This window comes from Phoca vitulina, unplaced genomic scaffold, assembly GCF_004348235.1.
Source record: "Phoca vitulina isolate PV1807 unplaced genomic scaffold, GSC_HSeal_1.0 scaffold111, whole genome shotgun sequence".
In the NCBI taxonomy this organism is placed as follows: domain Eukaryota; kingdom Metazoa; phylum Chordata; class Mammalia; order Carnivora; family Phocidae; genus Phoca; species Phoca vitulina.
In genome coordinates, this window is record NW_022589814.1 from 710,372 (window position 1) to 727,954 (window position 17,583).

Below are 17,583 nucleotides of genomic sequence, written 5' to 3' on the forward strand. Positions count from 1 at the left end.
TTTTGAAAGAAATTTTACTGTGGGTAAAATGCTATCAAATGGCACCACATGCTACAGAGAAATCATTTCTGAAAGAAAGAGTCAATCGATGTGGCCAACTTCATTGTGGTCTTATTTTAAGAGATTGCCACAGCCACCCCAGCCTTCAGCATCTACCAGCCTGATCAGCTAACAGCCATCAACATTGAGGCAAAACCCTGCACCGCCAAGAAGATTACAACTCGCTGAAAGGTCAGATGATTGTTAGCATTTTTTAGCAATAAAGTATTTTTTTAAGTAAGTTCTATGCTCAACATGGAGCTTGAACTCATGACCCCAAGATCAAGAGTCACATGCTCTACTAACTGAGCCAGCCAGGTGCCCCAACAATAAAGTATTTTTTTTTTAATTTTTTTATTGTTATGTTAATCCCCATACATTACATCATTAGTTTTCTATATAGCGTTCCATGATTCATTGTTTGTGAATAACACCCAGTGCTCCATGCAGAACGTGCCCTCCTCAATACCCATCACCAGGCTAACCCATCCTCCCAACCCCCTCCCCTCTAGAACCCTCAGTTTGTTTTTCAGAGTCCATTGTCTCTCATGGTTCTTCTCCCCCTCCGATTTCCCCCCCTTCATTCTTCCCCTGCTGCTACATTCTTCTTCTTCTTTTTTTTCTTTCTTAACATATATTGCATTATTTGTTTCAGAGGTACAGATCTGAGATTCAACAGTCTTGCACAATTCACAGCGCTTACCAGAACACATACCCTCCGCAGTGTCCATCACCCAGTCACCCCATCCCTCCCACCCCACCCCCCACAATAAAGTATTTTTAAATTGAGGTATCTATGTTGGTTTTTTAGACATACTGTTATTGCACACTGAATAGACTAGTATAGTGTAAACATAACTTTTATATGCACTGAAAAACCAAAAAGTTCATTTGACTCACTTTATCATGATATTCACTTTATTGCAGTGTTTAGGAACTGAACCTACCATATTTTCAAGATATGCCTGTAATTCCTTATCCTTAAAATGGGGATAGTACCCGTCCCTAACTCATAGGGTTGCTTTAAGGACTGAGTGAGTTAACACATGCATGTAAGGAGCCTAGAACAGTGCTTAGCACATAGTAAGTCCTCAGATAATGTTATTATCTTTATTTTTCTTTTGTCATTATTTTTCTTTTGTTTTCACTGTCCTTGTACTTCTCAGTCTGTTTTGGAGCAAGCCTGTTCTTCCTCATGTTATTTTTTCCATTTTCCCTTCTTTCTCCTGTACTTTATAGTCCACTTTAGCCCTTCTCATTTTGCATCTCAACAGTTAAATATACATAACATATGCAGAGAGATGAATTGGAAAAGAGGCCACTGAGGTTCCCCCTAAGGAAGTAAACAGGGATTGAGTGGTGGGCAGGGGTATCTTCAGCCTGTCTGAATGTTTACATTGGGAAGGCATTTAGTATTGCTTCTACAGTTAAAAGGAAATTTTTATTTTTTTAAAAGATTTTATTTATTTATTTGACACAGCGAGAGAGGGAACACAAGCAGGGGGAGTGGGAGAGGGAGAAGCAGGCTTCCCGCTGAGCAGGGAGCCCCGATGCGGGGCTCGATGCGGGGCTCGCGCGCAGGGCTTGATCCCAGGACCCTGGGATCATGACCCGAGCCGAAGGCAGACAGACACCTAAGGACTGAGCCACCCAGGCGCCCCTAAAAGGAAATTTTTATAACTGTTAAGTGGAGGTGGGGTAGGGGAGGAAAGACTCCAGGGCAGCCTCCCTGTCAGCTTTGCCTTTCGCATTATCCTTTAGCACCCCCACCCCACCTCCCGAGAACACTGGGGAGGAAGTTTCAGGGATGAGTACTACTATACCTGGGTCAGACGCCAGCTCCTGTGAAGGCTTTCCCGACATACCAACCGAACACGTTTGAATCAATTGTGGCTCTTTGTTCCCACACATGTTGCTGATACCTGTATAGGCAGCACTTAGGGCTTGACTTTTTTTGGCCTTGTATTGTTCAATGAACCTAGACTCCCTCATTAGACTGTCTACTCCTTAAGGGTAAATACAGGGTCTCTTATTCATGGCTGGAGACCCCACCCCAGTCACCCCCTGTATCTGGGCCAGTCCATCATAAATGCTCAGGAAGTGTTATTGAAAGGGTGCCCTGAACTGCCCTCCCCCCCCCCCACCACATTAAGACTTTTGCACTTTTTATTCCTTCTGCCCTGTCCCTGGTCACTTCGTATTGTTCAGATCTCAGATCACATGTCACCTTCTCCAAGAGGCCTTCCTTGAGTACCCTATCTAAAACAAACTAACTTCTACCTGAATCTTTCTCTATCTCATAACTTGCTTTATTTTCCTCATAGCACTCACTGCAATCTGAGATTCTCGCGTTTGACTCACCTTATTATTTCCCTAGCTGGAATGTGAATCACAGGAGGGCAGGGACCTGGTCTTTTTGTGTTTGCCTTGAGTCCCCGGTGCTTAGAACAGTGACTGGTATATAGCAGGTGCTCAATAAATATATGAATGAAACTGTATTTGTTTGGTTATTGACTGATCCCCGAGCAGAATGTCAGGTCCATGGAGGCCAGGATCTTATCTGGGTTACCACTACATCCTCAGCACCTAGCATGGTGCCTGGTGCATAGTAGATGCTCAAGAATTTCTGGGTCAGTGAATTAATGTCCCCCACACACTTCAACTCAACGTGCTCCAAACTGAACTTAGTTTCTTCTTCCCCACCATACCTGCTTTTCCTTCTGTGCACTCTAGTTCAGTCGGTGGCACCATTATCCACTCCTGACACCCAACCCAGAAATGAACTCACACTCCTTTCACTCCTTCACCTACTATTTTCAATTAGTACCCAAGCCCTGCCTATTAAATCTCCAAAATATACCACTTATCTAATCCTTTTCTACCTGTGTGGCAGCTATCCTGATTCAGGCCTCATCTTTTTTTCATTACTAATGCAACAGCCTCCTCCCTCCTGTCTCCCTTCATTTTTCCTTTTTATTATGGAAGACTTCATAACATTGCATGTCATCCTTGTGCAGGGGCCATGTTAATCTTCTTTGTGTCTTTCCAATTTTATTATGGCCAAAGTGAGCCCCCTCCTGCCTCCTTGTGAAGCTAAGAAAGCTTTAGCTGCAGGACCTATCACTTGTCATATGGTCACATGGTCATACGTTTTTATAAAGTTTGCAAACTCTATTTAAGGCACAATTGGTTAAAACTGCTTTCCCCTTCCACTGGTTTCCTCCTAGTCAGTCACACTTTCTCTTGTATTAGGTGGTGTTGGAGCTGCCTGACATTTTTGAGACTCAGCTAAGTGGAAGTTGATTTAGGGGTTACATTTAGTTTGGGTTTAGTGAGCCATTGTATCTCTTCTATTTATAGTTATTACCCAGGTGTAGGAATAGCTTCTAGAAATACTCTGTCTACCTTTGGGCCTAATTTTGTACTCACAAGTCTATATTCTTTTCTTAAAGTCCTACCTCACAAACTGTACAAGTTTCAGGTCCCACTGAACCTTGATTTTCCCCTGGCTAAGACAAAAATGTGACTCAGTTGCTCTCGCTCAAACACTTTCAGTGGTTTGTTATTGCTTACAGGATAAAATCTAATATTTAACGTCTCTTTGTAAATGTTTTCCCATGTGCCTCCATGCATTTGCACATGTTGATCCTTTTATCTACAATGCTCTTGCTTGTTAATTTAGAGAACTTTCAGGTCTCCCTGAAACCTACTTTGACAGGAGTAAGCAGCTTCTGATGCACTTTCCTGACTTTATTTTTGCACTTTCCAAGAGGTTCCTGTGTGCTTACTGGACCTTGTAATCCAATTGTTGACTTGCAAGCTTGTCTCCTGCCCTGGCTGGCAATTTCCCCACTGCAGAGTCCCTCTTCAACATTGTATCCCCAGGGCCTAAGTCACCACCACTTAGGAAATTGGTGTGCACACACATATTTTGTTTAAAGTGGTGGGACCCTTTAAGAAAATGAAATAATGAGGATTCCTAGAGAATATTCTAGAATGTCAGGAAACACCAGCGCCATCTTGAAGCATGTGTGTGGAGTTCCATTCATTTAACCTCTTTTCCCACCCCACCCGCAGGCTGTAGTCAGAAAATCCTGGGACTTGGGCACGAAAGTCCTTGGGCTGTATCTGAAGCAAACTGAACCGAAACAGTGGAGTCAAAGAAAAGAGAGTTCAGAGGAGTTGGAAAGTCGACAGCAGCTTTATGGAGGAACTAGGATTGAGGGACCGACTGAGGGACGAAAGACAGAACGCGGGGCAGGTAGAGAGTGCAAAGTTCAACTTCCCGGCTCTGAAATTCAAGCCACTGGTCTTCCCTAAGTCCGTGTCCTCACCTGGGGATAGTAACAGAGCTTTCCTTACAGGGTGAAGAATAAACGTTTCGGAGACCGTGCAGAACAGCCTAGCCCGCTGAACGTGCTCAAAGAACAGGAGCTGCTGTGAGTACTCCACCCCTTCCCTGGCCGAAGCCCGCCCCCGCCGCCACCCATCAGTTTTGCAGTTTGCAGTCACTGAGTTCACCTCCTCTCATAGGACAAGAAAGCTGCGGAGGGAGAGGAGGGGGTGGAGGAGGAGGGAGGGAGGGAGGGAGTGAGTGTGTGTGTGTGTTGGTGCCGGGGTGGGGGTGGGGGTGGGGGTGCTTAACTCCTCGTTTACCCGGAGGAGGAGGAAGGCTGGGAGGGTTCTGGCCCCACTCAAAATGGAGCCAAGCGACTGCCTCGCCTAAGATGGTGGCTTAAGGTCCTCAGCGTCGATTGGCTACCTAGAGGAAAGGAGCGGGTCCAGAGGTAGCCGAATCCCGTCCCCTTTTCTCAAGGTGGTGCCCCGCCTCTGCTGGCGTCACGCGGGAGCCGCTAGCCTCCCTTCCCCGCCTCTGCCGCGGTTACCTCGTGTGCCCAGCCCTCATAAGATGGCGGTCGGATAGCCTCCCCGCGGCGGCGCCGCCACTCTCAATATGGTAGCTGTTTACCCCGTATTTCTCCTCCCCTCTCCGCTTCAACTTCCTCCTTGTTTTGAATAAACTTTATTGACTACTTCGAATCGCCTACTACCGCCACCGGTCTTCTCCCGGCGACTTTCCGGGCAGTCTTCCCTCCGACCTGGCCGCCGGCGCATCTCATTCCTGGTTGGTTTGCTCGCGGCGATCTCCTGCTGGCCCAGCGACGACGCTGTTTGCTTGTTCACCGGGCGGCCACCGGACTAGGCCCGAACCGCGGGCTCCAGTAGGCCCTAACGCCGGGCCCGGGACAAAACCGTGGGGAAAGCTGCCCTGAAGCACCGCCCGGCGCCCAGGGCCGCACGACCCAGCGGGTGGTTCTGGGGGAAGGCGAGCAAGGTTCGCAGCGTTGCCGTGACGATCCCAGAATTCGGCGCGCGCTGCCGGTGGGGCCGGAACTGCTGGCCGATCGTCCGCTGAGCTAGGCGCCCAGGCGCTCCAGAGCGAGCCCAGCAGCCGGCGCGTCGCTGGAACTGAACTCCGCGAGTGTGAGCAATCCCTGCAGCTTTGCAGATGAGGAGGTCTCTGTAGGGCTTGGGACGAAAGACGTTCTTGTCAGGTTTGGGGCGTGAGGAGGTTCCTGTCATTTGGGAGGCGTGAGGAGATCTCGTAAGTTTCGGGGGCTGCAAGAATATTCCTGTCAGTCTTGGGATCTGTGATGAGATCTCTGTCAGTTTTGGGGGACAAGGGAGTCCACCTCACTTTGAGGGGGCTGTGAGGAAATGCCTGCCGGTTTCTGATCGGTGAGGCAAAAAAAAATCCTTGCTTAGTTGCAGGAGTGTGAAGAAATTCTAGTCAGTTTCAGGGGTTTGGAGGAGATCCTTTTTAGTTTTGGGGGTACAACGGGAGCCCTGTCGTCTTTGAAGTAGAGGACGATCGGATCAGTTCTGAAATTAAGATTTATTTCATTTGTTGGGGGTGATGATACTCCTTCAGGAATGGAATGATTTTGAGAGTGAAGGAGAAGACCATTTAAACTCTCAGCACGACCCCAGAACTGTGATTTGAGTTGGGCGCCTAGTCTTGTTTGCCTTGTTCCTGAAGGCATCGAGGTAATTCTCGAGTAATCTGAGCCAACTTCCAGGGATCCCTCATCTCTCTCTAGTTGCCCCTAGAGAGATTTTGGGGATGAGAGAAGGGGCTTTTTCTGAGGTACCCCGGCCCATTCAGGCTCTGGTTTGCGTCATAATAGAGCTCTACGAAGAAAGGTGTGAGCAAGGAGAGGGTACCGTGAGGGATTAAAGAAGCTTCCTGAAAAGGCGTCAGATATTTCCCTGAAACCCGGAAAGAAGTTATCACTGACTCTGGGGGCCCGAAGGAGGTAGGGAGGGAAAAAAAAAAAACAACACAAAAAACCCTCGACGGTCGAACGCCGTCCTTTATTTGTTAAGGAAATTCTGGAGGCGGGTGGACTTTTCTCCGATTGCCCCCTACAGCCACACCAGCTGTGTTGCATCCCGGCAGCGCTAACTGCCCATTCGTGAACTGCGGGTTGGCACCCCTGGGGGAGCTGTTTCACTAGGTAAAAAGTGTTGTTTGTGCCCAGCCATCGTCCAGAAAGGACGTGTGCTGCTGCCTCCTGCTTCTCTTGACGCTACGAACCTGGCCCGCCGCCGAGCGCTCCAAGGCCGGGCGAAGATGGCCTCAGTGCCAGTGTACTGCCTCTGCCGGCTGCCTTATGATGTGACCCGCTTCATGATCGAGTGTGACATGTGCCAGGACTGGTTTCATGGCAGGTAAGGGGGGCAGGCCAGGCTGGACAGGTGCTCACTTGCTCCTTTCTCGGCCCTGTTTCTGGTTCCCGCTCTCAAACCCCCCCCCCCCCCCCCCGCCCCTGCACACCTCGGGGGCGAAGAATTACCTCCAACCCACCTCCCAGACCCAGGTTCTCTCATCCCTCCTTGCAGACCAGGGCCTAGCTGACCTTGGCTTCTGGTGTCTCTCTCCCCTTTTTCTCTTTTCCCATATATGTTTCTTCTTTGCTCCCTTTTGAGTTTAATTTACAAAATATTTTTTCAGCCTCACAGAATATATCATTTTTGTATCCTGGCAATTATGTTTTGCCTTAGACTCCGACTTTGTAGGATACAGTACCCTATTCTTGAGATAACTGAGTCCGATAAATATGGCTTTCCCTTGTGGCTTTGCAACTTAATATGAGTGTCCTTGGGTAAGTTGCTTTGCCTCTCTGAGCCCCATTGTCTTCGCCTATAAAATATATCTAATACATCTGTCCTGATTACTTAAAGCATTTTGCATGCACTCAGTGAGTGGAGGCAGAAATGCAATAGTATTTATATTTCTTCAGTATTTATCTGCAGAACCATTCAACTTATTGAGTTAAGCAGAAGAGATATTGGGTAAAACAGCAGGAGTAAAACCACTAATGAACTTCCTCCAGTTAACCATGTGTGCGCATAAGCACCTGTCACCCAGAGAGGTAGGTTAGTGTGTGGGGAAAAAAACTGATGTTATCCCATTATTGGGACTTAAATCCCAGCTATGGAAAGAAAGCCATGAGAGGAATTTCTGCACTGGAGTACAACAGAACAGTATATGGTGCCCTTCTCCTGTTGCGTGTTAGATTCTACAATTTTCAGTTGTCGCTAGTCCCTTCCAAATGAGTTTCTATTGTTTGAGCCAAGACCAAACTGAAGGTGCTGGTACTGCTAAAATTGTGCTCTCAGCAGGGATTGCCCCTTGCAGCACATTCACATTCATGTTCAGCTGATCTTTATTGAGTATTTACTGTGTGCCAGGTGTGGAGTTCTGTTTGCTGCTTCATGTTATTTCATTTAAGAGAGGACAGACCTAGAGGATGGGGCCTTCTTCTTTCCTCTGGAAATCAGCGGGATTAAGATGATTCTCAGGATTCCTGGTATCTTTGCTAGTGCTGATCAAGTCACTCCTCTGTTTAAAATTCTTTTGGTGGTTCCCCTACAGAATAAAATTCAGTCTCCTTTGTGTAACAGACAAGACCTTTTGTGATCTACTTGTTCAGTCTTATTTCCCGCCACTCCTCCTCCCGGTTCTTTCTTTATGTCCCAGCAAGACTGAACTACTTATAGTTCTGGGAAAATTTTATACTCCTTTATGCCTCTTTCTTTGTGCGTGCTATTCCCACTAATGTCCTCCCTTTTACAACTCACAGCGTATACCTCCTCTGTAAAAGGCCTCCTTCCTCCTGGTCCCCATTGCCCTTTGTGTACATCTTTATTGAAAGTAATTATTTCATCATATCATAGTCATAAATACACCTGTGTCCCTCATTAGCCAGAGCTACTTGAGGGCAGAGATATCATCTTTTCAGTTTTGGTATCCCCAGAACCTAGTTCAGTGCTAAACATGTCATAGATACTGAGTGCATTTTTGAATGAATGAATGAGTGAGTGTGTGAGTGAGTGAGTGAGTGAGTGAGTGAATGAATGAATGAATGAATGTGTCTTCTTAAAAAAGGCTATTGCCTGTGGCCTTTGCTTTGGATTATGTGAGAAGTGTGTAGGTTCAAACCTGGAAAGTGAATTCCATCCTGCGTAACTGCACAATCTAGGAACAGAAAACTGGAACAAATGCTTTCTCATGTGCCAGGCCCTATGACAGAGACTTTGCATAAATTATTTCAATCCACACCCAACCCTGAAAGTTAGATATTTCCTTTTTTAAATAATATTTTAAGTTCTTTCCTGATTATATATGTGAGATATGCTCATTGTAGAAAAGACAAAAATAATAAAAGAAGGAAATAAAAATAATCTATGAATCTGCTATCCTGCGTAATCTGCTGTTAAATGTTTCGTTGCATTAACACCTGTCTTTTGACTTACAATATGAAACTGTATTTTAATAACACAAGATTGTATTATAAATACCATTTTGTAGCCTGATTTTTATTCCTACTTAACATTATAATGTATTTTACCAGGTCGTCAAATATTCTTCTAAACCTCATTTCTGATATCCCACCATATGTATGTGTCATCAATTACTTGGTCATTTCCTCTGTGGTTGGATACTTAACATTATTTCTACTTTTTTATAATAAAATATTGTGATATGAGGGAAACTTGGGGAATTCTGGAAATGTTTTTCATTTTGATATGGGGTGCTGGTTAAAACAAAAAGAAAAACATTATGGTGAACATTGTTGCCCAGTAGAGACTTGACACTTAACAATGAACACCACAGAGGCCTTTAAGAATTCCAAATTTACAAATATGGAAATGGGTTTATGGGCCAGTGTCTTCCTTAATCACATTTCTGTGGTGAGTCCTGTGTTTCTGTGAACACCCTGACACAGGTTAATTGCCTTAATTTTTTTTTTCTATGCAAGAGACAAGTTTTTATCTCTTTTCATGCTTCTCTCTATGGGCCAGCAGAAAACAAGGAAGCCAGCTGAGAATCAGGTCCTTCCTTGGTGGGTTGCTCTTGCTTACTCAGTGCATTGTGTGCATGCACATGCACGCACACACACCAGGCTCACAGTGCTCCATATAAGATTGTACTTAAGCACAATTGAAAAGTGACTCAATATTGTGGACTTTTCATGGTTGCTAACAATAGTTAAGCCCACAAATGCCTGTAGGTGATACAAACCTGTCCACGTTTCTGATGACTTCCATAGGCTAGATTTCTTAAAGTCCGGTTAGGGAATAGTAATGCCAGGTTACTTCCTGGAAAGGTTATAACAAGGAAAGTGACTATTTCATTTTGCTGGTGAGAATCTACAATTCATGGAATTACTTTCTAACTCTGGATTTGAACTTAGAATTGGCTGGCCCCAGAGCCCAGATTCTCAAAAGTGGAAAAAAGTTGGTATTAGCTTTATTTCTCCTACTATAAAGGGCTGGGTTTTTGCAGATCACTTTGATTTGTAGAACAGTGGTTCTCAAACTTTTGCATGCATCAGAATCACGTGGGAGACCTATTAAAAGACAAGATAGGTAGGCCCCACTTGCAGGGTTTCTGATTTAGTAGATGAGTGGGGGCCACCCTCAGAACCACTGATTTAGAGCATTATTCTGTCTCAATTCCTTCCCTTTCTGTGGAGTGTGACAGCTTCTGATGTTGGGGGATGGGCAGGCTAACATATCATTATTGTACACTGTTCTCAAAGTGTGGTTCATTAACGGAATTTGTTAAAAATGTGAATTCCTGGGCTGGGATCCAGCAATCTCTAATGAAAAGGAAGATTCTGATGCGCGCTAACTTTTGAGAATCATTGTTGTACACTGGTGGAGAGTTAGTTGGTGAGCATTTATTGATGTTTGGGGCTTTGGCAAAACTTCACCCCTTTGCACTTTTCCTGTCTATAAAGGAAGTGTTGGTTGGCATATCCCCTGGGGGTGATTCTAAACTCTAGAGAAAATGGCACTGCTTTCAGAACTGGGTTCGAATCTCGACTCTTTTTTAGCAAAGGATATCATCTCTGTGAAGCCTCAGTTTCCCCAAGAGTGGTTGTGATGATTTAAATAAAATGATAATGAAAAAAATAATAATGGCCTTTGTTTATCAAGTACTAGCTAATGTGGCAGCCACTATGCTAAATACTTTGCCTAATTAACTTTGTTTAATCTTTTAAAAATGTAATCATTTTAAAATTATGGATTATATTTATTTAATAGTTTTAGGACTATTAAAGTTATATATTTAATATCGGGTACGGGTACGTTGTGGTAGTTTGTGTTTGCCAAGGAATTGATGCATTTCATCTCAGGTGTTAAATTAAGTGTGTAGAATTGTTCACAGTATTCCTACAGGCTGGCTGTGTGGTGATATTTCATTCCTGATAGTGAAAATTTGTTATCTTTTTTTTTTCTTTCTCAGCCTTGGTAGACATTTGTCAGTTTTGTTATCTTTTCAAAGAACAAGTTTTTTGTTTCATTGGCATTCTCTGTTGTCTTTCTGTTTTCAATCTCATTGATTTCTGCCTTTATTATTTCCTTCTGCTTGCTTTGGGTTTATTTTGTTCCTCTTTACCTAATTTCTTGAGGTGGGAGCTTCAGTTATTGTTATGAGACTTTTCCTGTTTTCTAATGTAAGCATTTAGCGTTACTAATTTCCCTCTTAGTACTGATAAAGCTGTGTTCCACAAATTTTGATATGTTTTCCTTTTTGTGTAGTTCAGTGTAATTTTTTTTTTAAGATTTATTTATTTGAGAGAGAGAGAGGGCGGGGGGCAGAGGGAGAGGAAGAGAATCTCAAGTAGACTCCACGCGGAGCCCGATGTTGGGTTCAAACGCATGACCCTGAGATCATGACCTGAGCTAAAACCAAGAGTCAGATGCTTAACCGACTGAGCCACCCATGTGCTCCTAGTTCAATGTAATTTTTAATTTCCTTAGAGACTTCATGTTTGACCTTTGAATTGCATAGCAGAGTGTTGTTTAGTTTCCGAGTGTTTGTAGATTTTCCTGTTATTCTGTTACTGATTTCTGGTTTGGTTCCATAGTGGTCAGAGAATATACTCTGTATGATTTCAGTTTCTTTAAATTTATTGAGGTTTGTTTTATGGCCTGGCATATGCTCTGTCTTGGTAAATGTTCCATGGTCACATGAAAAGAATCCTGCTGTTCTTGGGTTGAGTTTTCTATAAATGTCGATTTACTCCTATTGGTTGATGGTGTTGCTGAATTGTTCTCTGTCCTTGCTGATTTTCTATCTAGTTCAGTCAGGTGTTGAGAAGGAGGTATTGAAGTGTCCAGCTACAAGTGTCAATTTGTCTATGTCCTTTCAGTTCTATCATTTATTGCTTCATATTTTGCAGCTTTGTTGTTTGACGCATATGCATTTAAGATTGCTATGTCTTGGTGGATTGACCTTTTGTTATTATTATGATGTCCTTCTCTGTCTCTGGTAATTTTTTTACATGGAAGTCTACTTTATATGATATTAAGATAGCCACTCCTTTCTTTGGATTAAAGGTTGCATGGCATATCCTTTTTCATCTCTTTACTTTTAGTTTACATCATTGTATATAAAGTGAGTTTCTTGTAGGTAGCATATAGTTGAGTATTATTTTTACCCACTCTGCCTGTCTCTTTTAATTGGTATATTTAGACCATTTCTACTTAATGCAGTTATTGATATGTTAGGGCTTAAGTCTGTCATTTTGTTTTGTTTTATTTTCTGTTTGTTTCCTCTGTTCTTTTCTCTGATTTCTTTATCCTACCCTCCTGTGGAATTTTCTAGAATTCCACTTTGACTTACCTGTTATGTTTTTGAATATATCTCTTTGTATAGCTTTTTCAGTGCTTGCTCTAGGTACTAACATAATACATACATAACATACCACAATCAACTGGTATTGACATCTTACCAGTTAGAGTGAAGAGTAGAAACCTTACTTCCCTTTACACTACTTTATGCTTCCCTGTTTATAATATAATTATCTTGAATATTTTCTCTACATACATTGAGAAGCACATCAGATAGTGTTAAAATATTTGTTTCAACTGTCAAACTTGATTTAGAAAACTCAAGAGGGTCAGGAAAGTATACTGTACACATGTTTTTACTCCTTCCCTTGTTCTGTCTTACTTCCTGATCTTCCGAAAGATTCCTTCCTTTATCATTATCTTTCTTTTTAGAGAGCCTCATTTAGCCATTCTTTCAGGATAGGTCTGCTGGCAACAAATACTCTTATTTTTCCTTCATATGAGAATGTCTTGCTTTCCCTTGGATTCCTGAAGGTCTTTTTTTTTTAAAAAAATATTTTATTTATTTATTTGAGAGAGAGTGAGAGCGAGAGAGATCACAGAGGGAGAGGGAAAAACAGACTTGCTGCTGAGCAGGGAGCCTGATGCGGGGCTTGATCCCAGGACCCTGGGATCAGGACCTGAGCCGAAGGCAGACACTTAACCAACTGAGCCACCCAGGCACCCCTGAAGGTCTTTTCACTTGATATTAGATTCTGGGTTTTTAGTTCTTTTCCTTTAGCACTTGAAAACTATTGTGCTACTTCCTTTTGGCCTCTAGTTTCTGATGAGAGATCCTCAGTCACTTGAATTGGCGTTCTCCTTTAGGTAATGTGTCATTTCTTTATCACTGCTTTAAAAATTTTTCCTTTGGAGGTGCCTGGGTGGCTCAGTCAGTTAAGCATTGGACTCTTGATTTTCACTCAGGTCATGAACTTAGGGTTGTGGGATTGAGCCCCACGTCAGGCTCCATGCTGGGCATGGAGCCTGCTTAAGATTCTCTCCCCCTCTTCCCCTGCTGCCCCATGCCCTCTCCCCCCACTCTGCTCGCATGTGCTTGCTCACTCTCTCTGAAAAAAATTTTTTTTTCCTTTGTCTTTTGTGTTCAAGAGTTTGATTACGCTATTTTTCATTGTAGAAATATTTCAGATTGTTTTTGGTTTTAGTTTTATAGGTTGCTGAAGCTCTGTATTTTTTAATCTATTTTTTCTTTAAATTTTGTTAAGATATAATTGACATATAGTACTGTGTAAGTTTAAGGTGTAGAGTATAATTACTTGACTTATATATTATGAAATGATTACCACAGTAAGTTTGGTTACTATCTATCACTTCATATAGATACCCCAAAAAAGAAAAGAAAACAAAACTCTTTTTTTTTTTTGCTTGTGATGAGAACTTTTAGGATTTACTCTCTTAGTAACTTTCAGATATACCATATAGCAGTGTTAACCAGAGTCCTCATATCATACATTACATCCCTTGTAACTGGAAATTTGTACCTTTTGGCAACCTTTCTCTAATTCCCCCATCCCCAATCCCCCAACCTCTGGTAACCACAGGTCTTAGCTCTTTTTCTATGAGTTTGTGTTTTCTTGTTTTGTTTTTTGTTTAGATTCCACGTATAAGTGAGATCCTATATTATTTATCTTTTTCTGACTGACTTATTTAGCAAAATGCTCTCAAGGTCCATCCATGTTGTTGAAAACAGTAGGATTTCTTTTTTTTATGGCTTAATAAAATAGTATTCCATTTTGTGTGTGTGTGTGTGTGTGTGTGTGTGTGTGTGTGGGTGTGTGTCACATTTTCTTTGTCCATTCATCTTTTGGTGGACACTTAGGTCGTTTCCATTCTGCAGTGAACATGGAGGTACAGATATTTCTTCAACATAGCGATTTTGTTTCCTTTGGATGTTTACCTAGAAGTGGAATCACTACATCATGTAGTTTTATTTTTAATTTTTTGAGGAACCTCCATACTTTTTTTCATAGTGGCTGTACCAATTTAAAATCCAACCAACAGTGTACAAGCGTTCCTTGTATGGACATTTTAACGATATTCTTCCAATCCATGAACACAGGTTATCTTCCCATTTATTTGTATCTTCAATTTCTTTTATTGATGTCTTATAGTTCTCAGTGTAGAGATTTTTCACCTTCTTGGTTATTTTTATTCCTAAGTACTTTACAGTTTTTGATGCTGTTGTAAATGGGCTGATTTTCTTTATTTCTTTTTTAGATGATTTATTGTTAATGTAGAGAACTGTTACTGATTTTTGTATATTAATTTTGTGACCTATAACTTTACTGAATTCATTAATTAGATCTAAGTTTCTTGGTGGAGAATCTTACAATTTTCTATATATAAAATCATGTCATCTGCAAATAGTGACGATTTTACTTTTTCCTTTCTAATTTTGATGCCTTTTATTTATTTTTCTTGCCTGATTGTTCTGGTGGGGATTTCTAGTACTGTGTTGTTGAATAGGAGTGGTGAGAATGAGCACCCTTGTCTTGTTCCTGATCTCACAAGAAAAGCTTTCAACCTTTCACCATTGAGTATGATGTCAGCTGTGGGCTTGTTGTATATGGTCTTTATTATGTTGAGGCACATTTCTTCTATAGCCTGTTTTTTGAGAGGTTTTTTTTTTTTTTAATATGAACAGATGTTGAATTTTGTCAGATACTTTTTCTGTGCTTTCTGAGATGATTACATGATTTTTTTTTTTTCATTCTATTAATGTGATGTATCACCTTTCTTGATTTGCTTATATTGAAACATCCTTTCATCCTAAGGATAAATCCCACTTGATCATGGTAAATGCTTATTTTAATCTACTGCTGAATTCAGTTTGCTAGTATTCTATTGAGAATTTTTGCATCTATATTCATCAGGGATATTAGTGTGTAGTATTCTTGTAGTGTTTTTTAGTGTCTTTATTTGGCTTTGGTATCAGGATAATGCTGGCCTACTAAAATGAGTTTGAGACTCTTCCCTCCTCTTTGATTATTTTTGAAGAGTTTGAGAAGAATTGAAATTAATTCTTCTTTAAATATTTGGGTAAAATTCCCTGGTGAAGCCATCTGGTCCTGGGCTATTCTTAACTGGAAGTGTTTTGTTGTTGTTGTTGCTGATTCAGTCTCTATACTAGTAATTGGTCTGTTCAGATTTTCTATTTTTTACTGATTCAGTCTTGGTAGATTGTATGTTTCTAAGAATTTATCCATTTCTTGTAGGTTGTCCAATTTTTTGGTGCAGAGTTGTTCATAGTTCAATCTGTTTTCTTTCTGTTGTTCAAGTCGGGTAATCTCTGTTTTATCTTCAGGTTTACTGTTTTTTCCTCTGTTGTCTCCATTTGCTGTTGAGTCCATCCAATGAATTCCCATTAAAGTTATTGTAGTGTTCAGTTCTAAAAGTGCCATTGGTTCTTTTCTGTCTCTTCTACTTTGCAGAAATTCTCTATTTTTTGCTGACATTTTCTATCCATTTGTTTCTGGCATGTTTGTAATTGTTCATTGAAGCATTTTTATGATACACCTTTAAAATCCTTGTCAGATAATTCCAACATCTGTGTCATCTCAGCACTGAGATTATTGATTTCCTTTGCTCGTTCAAGTTGTGATTTACCTTGTTCTTGATATAACGAGTGCTTATTTTCATGATCTCCTGGATATTTGGAGTATTATGTTATGAGATTCTGGGTATTATTATATCTTCTGGTTTTGCAGGCCTCTTTAGACACTGCACTTTAGTGGCAGGGGAAGGGGGTGCTACTTAGTTACTGACAGGTGGGAATAGAAGTCCAGGTCTCTTGGTCTCTGTTGACCCCCACTACTTCAGGTCCTGCTGTCCCTAGTCAGGTTGCCTTCTTCTCTCCATCTAAGTTCGTGCATCCAGTAAGTGGCAGAGGTGATTCAAACCCAGGCAGTTTGGCTCCCAACGCTTTATTTTTAACCTCTGTGCTATAGTGCCTCTGAATACTGTATGAATGCCCCGATTGTGGAGATTAAATGTGATGATATATGTATCATTCATAGCTCAGTTTTCTATTCAGTTCCTTCTATGCAGGCTTCAAATTCACTCATTTTCCCCTCATCCCCTTAGCCTGCTCTTTTACTTTTTGCCACTTGTGAAACTTTTGGCACCACTTGCCCGTCTCCCCCTCTAGATTGTCCACTTCATGAGGGCAGTGGCTGTTCTCAGTCAGTATTTATTGAATTTGTGCATTCACTCCTTTAACAAATCCTGCTGAATGCCTACCATGTACCAGGCTCTGTGGCACACGTTGGGGATAACTCATCTTAATCTTGAGACCTGATGCTGTGATAATTGGCCTCTTCACTAAGGAAGCAAATTAACATTTAGGACCCTGGGTCCCAGGTGATAATTTTTTTTTAAAGATTTTATTTATTTATTTGAGAGAGAGAGAGCACAAGCAGGGGGAGTGGCAGGCAGAGGCAGAGGTAGAAGCAGGCTCTCCGCAGAGCAGGGGGAGCCCGATGTGGGACTCGATCCCAGGACCCCAGGATCATGACCTGAGCCGAAGGCAGCCACTTAACCGACTGAGGCAGCCACTAAACCAACTGAGCCACCCAGGTGCCCCCCAGGTGATAACTATTGAGACAGTGCAGCCAGAAGTCTGGTTTTCATCCATCTGTCTTCCTGATGTGAGGAATTCTCTAGCCCAATGAATGTTGAATTGAGTTGAAGAATAAATAAAACAGGACTTGGGAGATGGATAAGGTGAGGACTTCTGGTGAACAAGATCAGTGCTGTCTGCCAAATGTAGTGGGGGCAGATAGCAAGTAAATGAGCAGTTGCAAGTCCACATGGTGAGTGTTGAAATAGGGGTAGTGTGTGGGGGGTGCCATGGTGGCAGGGAAGAGGAAGAGTAGGAATGTTCTAGGCACAGGGAGCCATGTGTGATGAGATCCAGAGACCAGAAAAAGCATGGCACTGAGAGACCAGCTGACTTTTTAGAGCAGGTCTGACATCATGGGCGTGTGACCAGTCACACAGAGCCTCATTCGGAAGGGGACCCCATGCTTGAGTTTTAATGCTTTGTGGTTGTTGTCTTGAAGTTCTTAATAACTTTACCTTTGAATTTGTGTATTGTATGTGAAATCCAGGGGGACAGTGGAGTGTGTCCTAGGGACTTAGAGCTTTTGCTCACATGTGGTCCTCCCTCCTGCAGCCTCCCTATTCCCTAAACAGGTTCTCAGTTGGCTGCCTGGGGCGCCAGGCCCGGATGCAAGTGCAAGAGAGTCAGGGTTAGGTGCATACATCCTATGCACTGAGTCACAGGCCGTGGCCTGTACTTGCCCCTTGAGTATTCTCATGCCAAGGGAACATGAC

The 17,583-nt window shown here is 42.4% G+C and overlaps 1 protein-coding gene and 1 non-coding gene across 5 annotated transcripts in view; one reads left to right on the forward strand and one right to left on the reverse strand.

The window, feature by feature from the left end:
- Nucleotides 1–3,011: 3,011 nt before the first annotated feature.
- Nucleotides 3,012–3,111, reverse strand: LOC116628108. Its single transcript, XR_004298573.1, has one exon. It is a non-coding gene; the product is annotated as a U6 spliceosomal RNA (small nuclear RNA).
- A 980-nt stretch (nt 3,112–4,091) lies between these two features.
- Nucleotides 4,092–17,583, forward strand: part of PHF8 (PHD finger protein 8) — a 91,516-nt gene continuing 78,024 nt past the window's right edge. For 2 of the 4 annotated variants that reach the window (XM_032398186.1, XM_032398188.1), the window contains exons 1-2: nt 4,928–5,644; nt 6,582–6,771. In XM_032398186.1, coding sequence (XP_032254077.1) covers nt 6,674–6,771 — 98 coding nt within the window. In that variant the 5' untranslated portion in view covers nt 4,928–5,644; nt 6,582–6,673. Of the gene's footprint in view, nt 4,301–4,403; nt 4,479–4,927; nt 5,645–6,581; nt 6,772–17,583 lie in introns of those variants that run through there. The other 2 variants (XM_032398187.1, XM_032398189.1) reach the window with 2 other exon arrangements.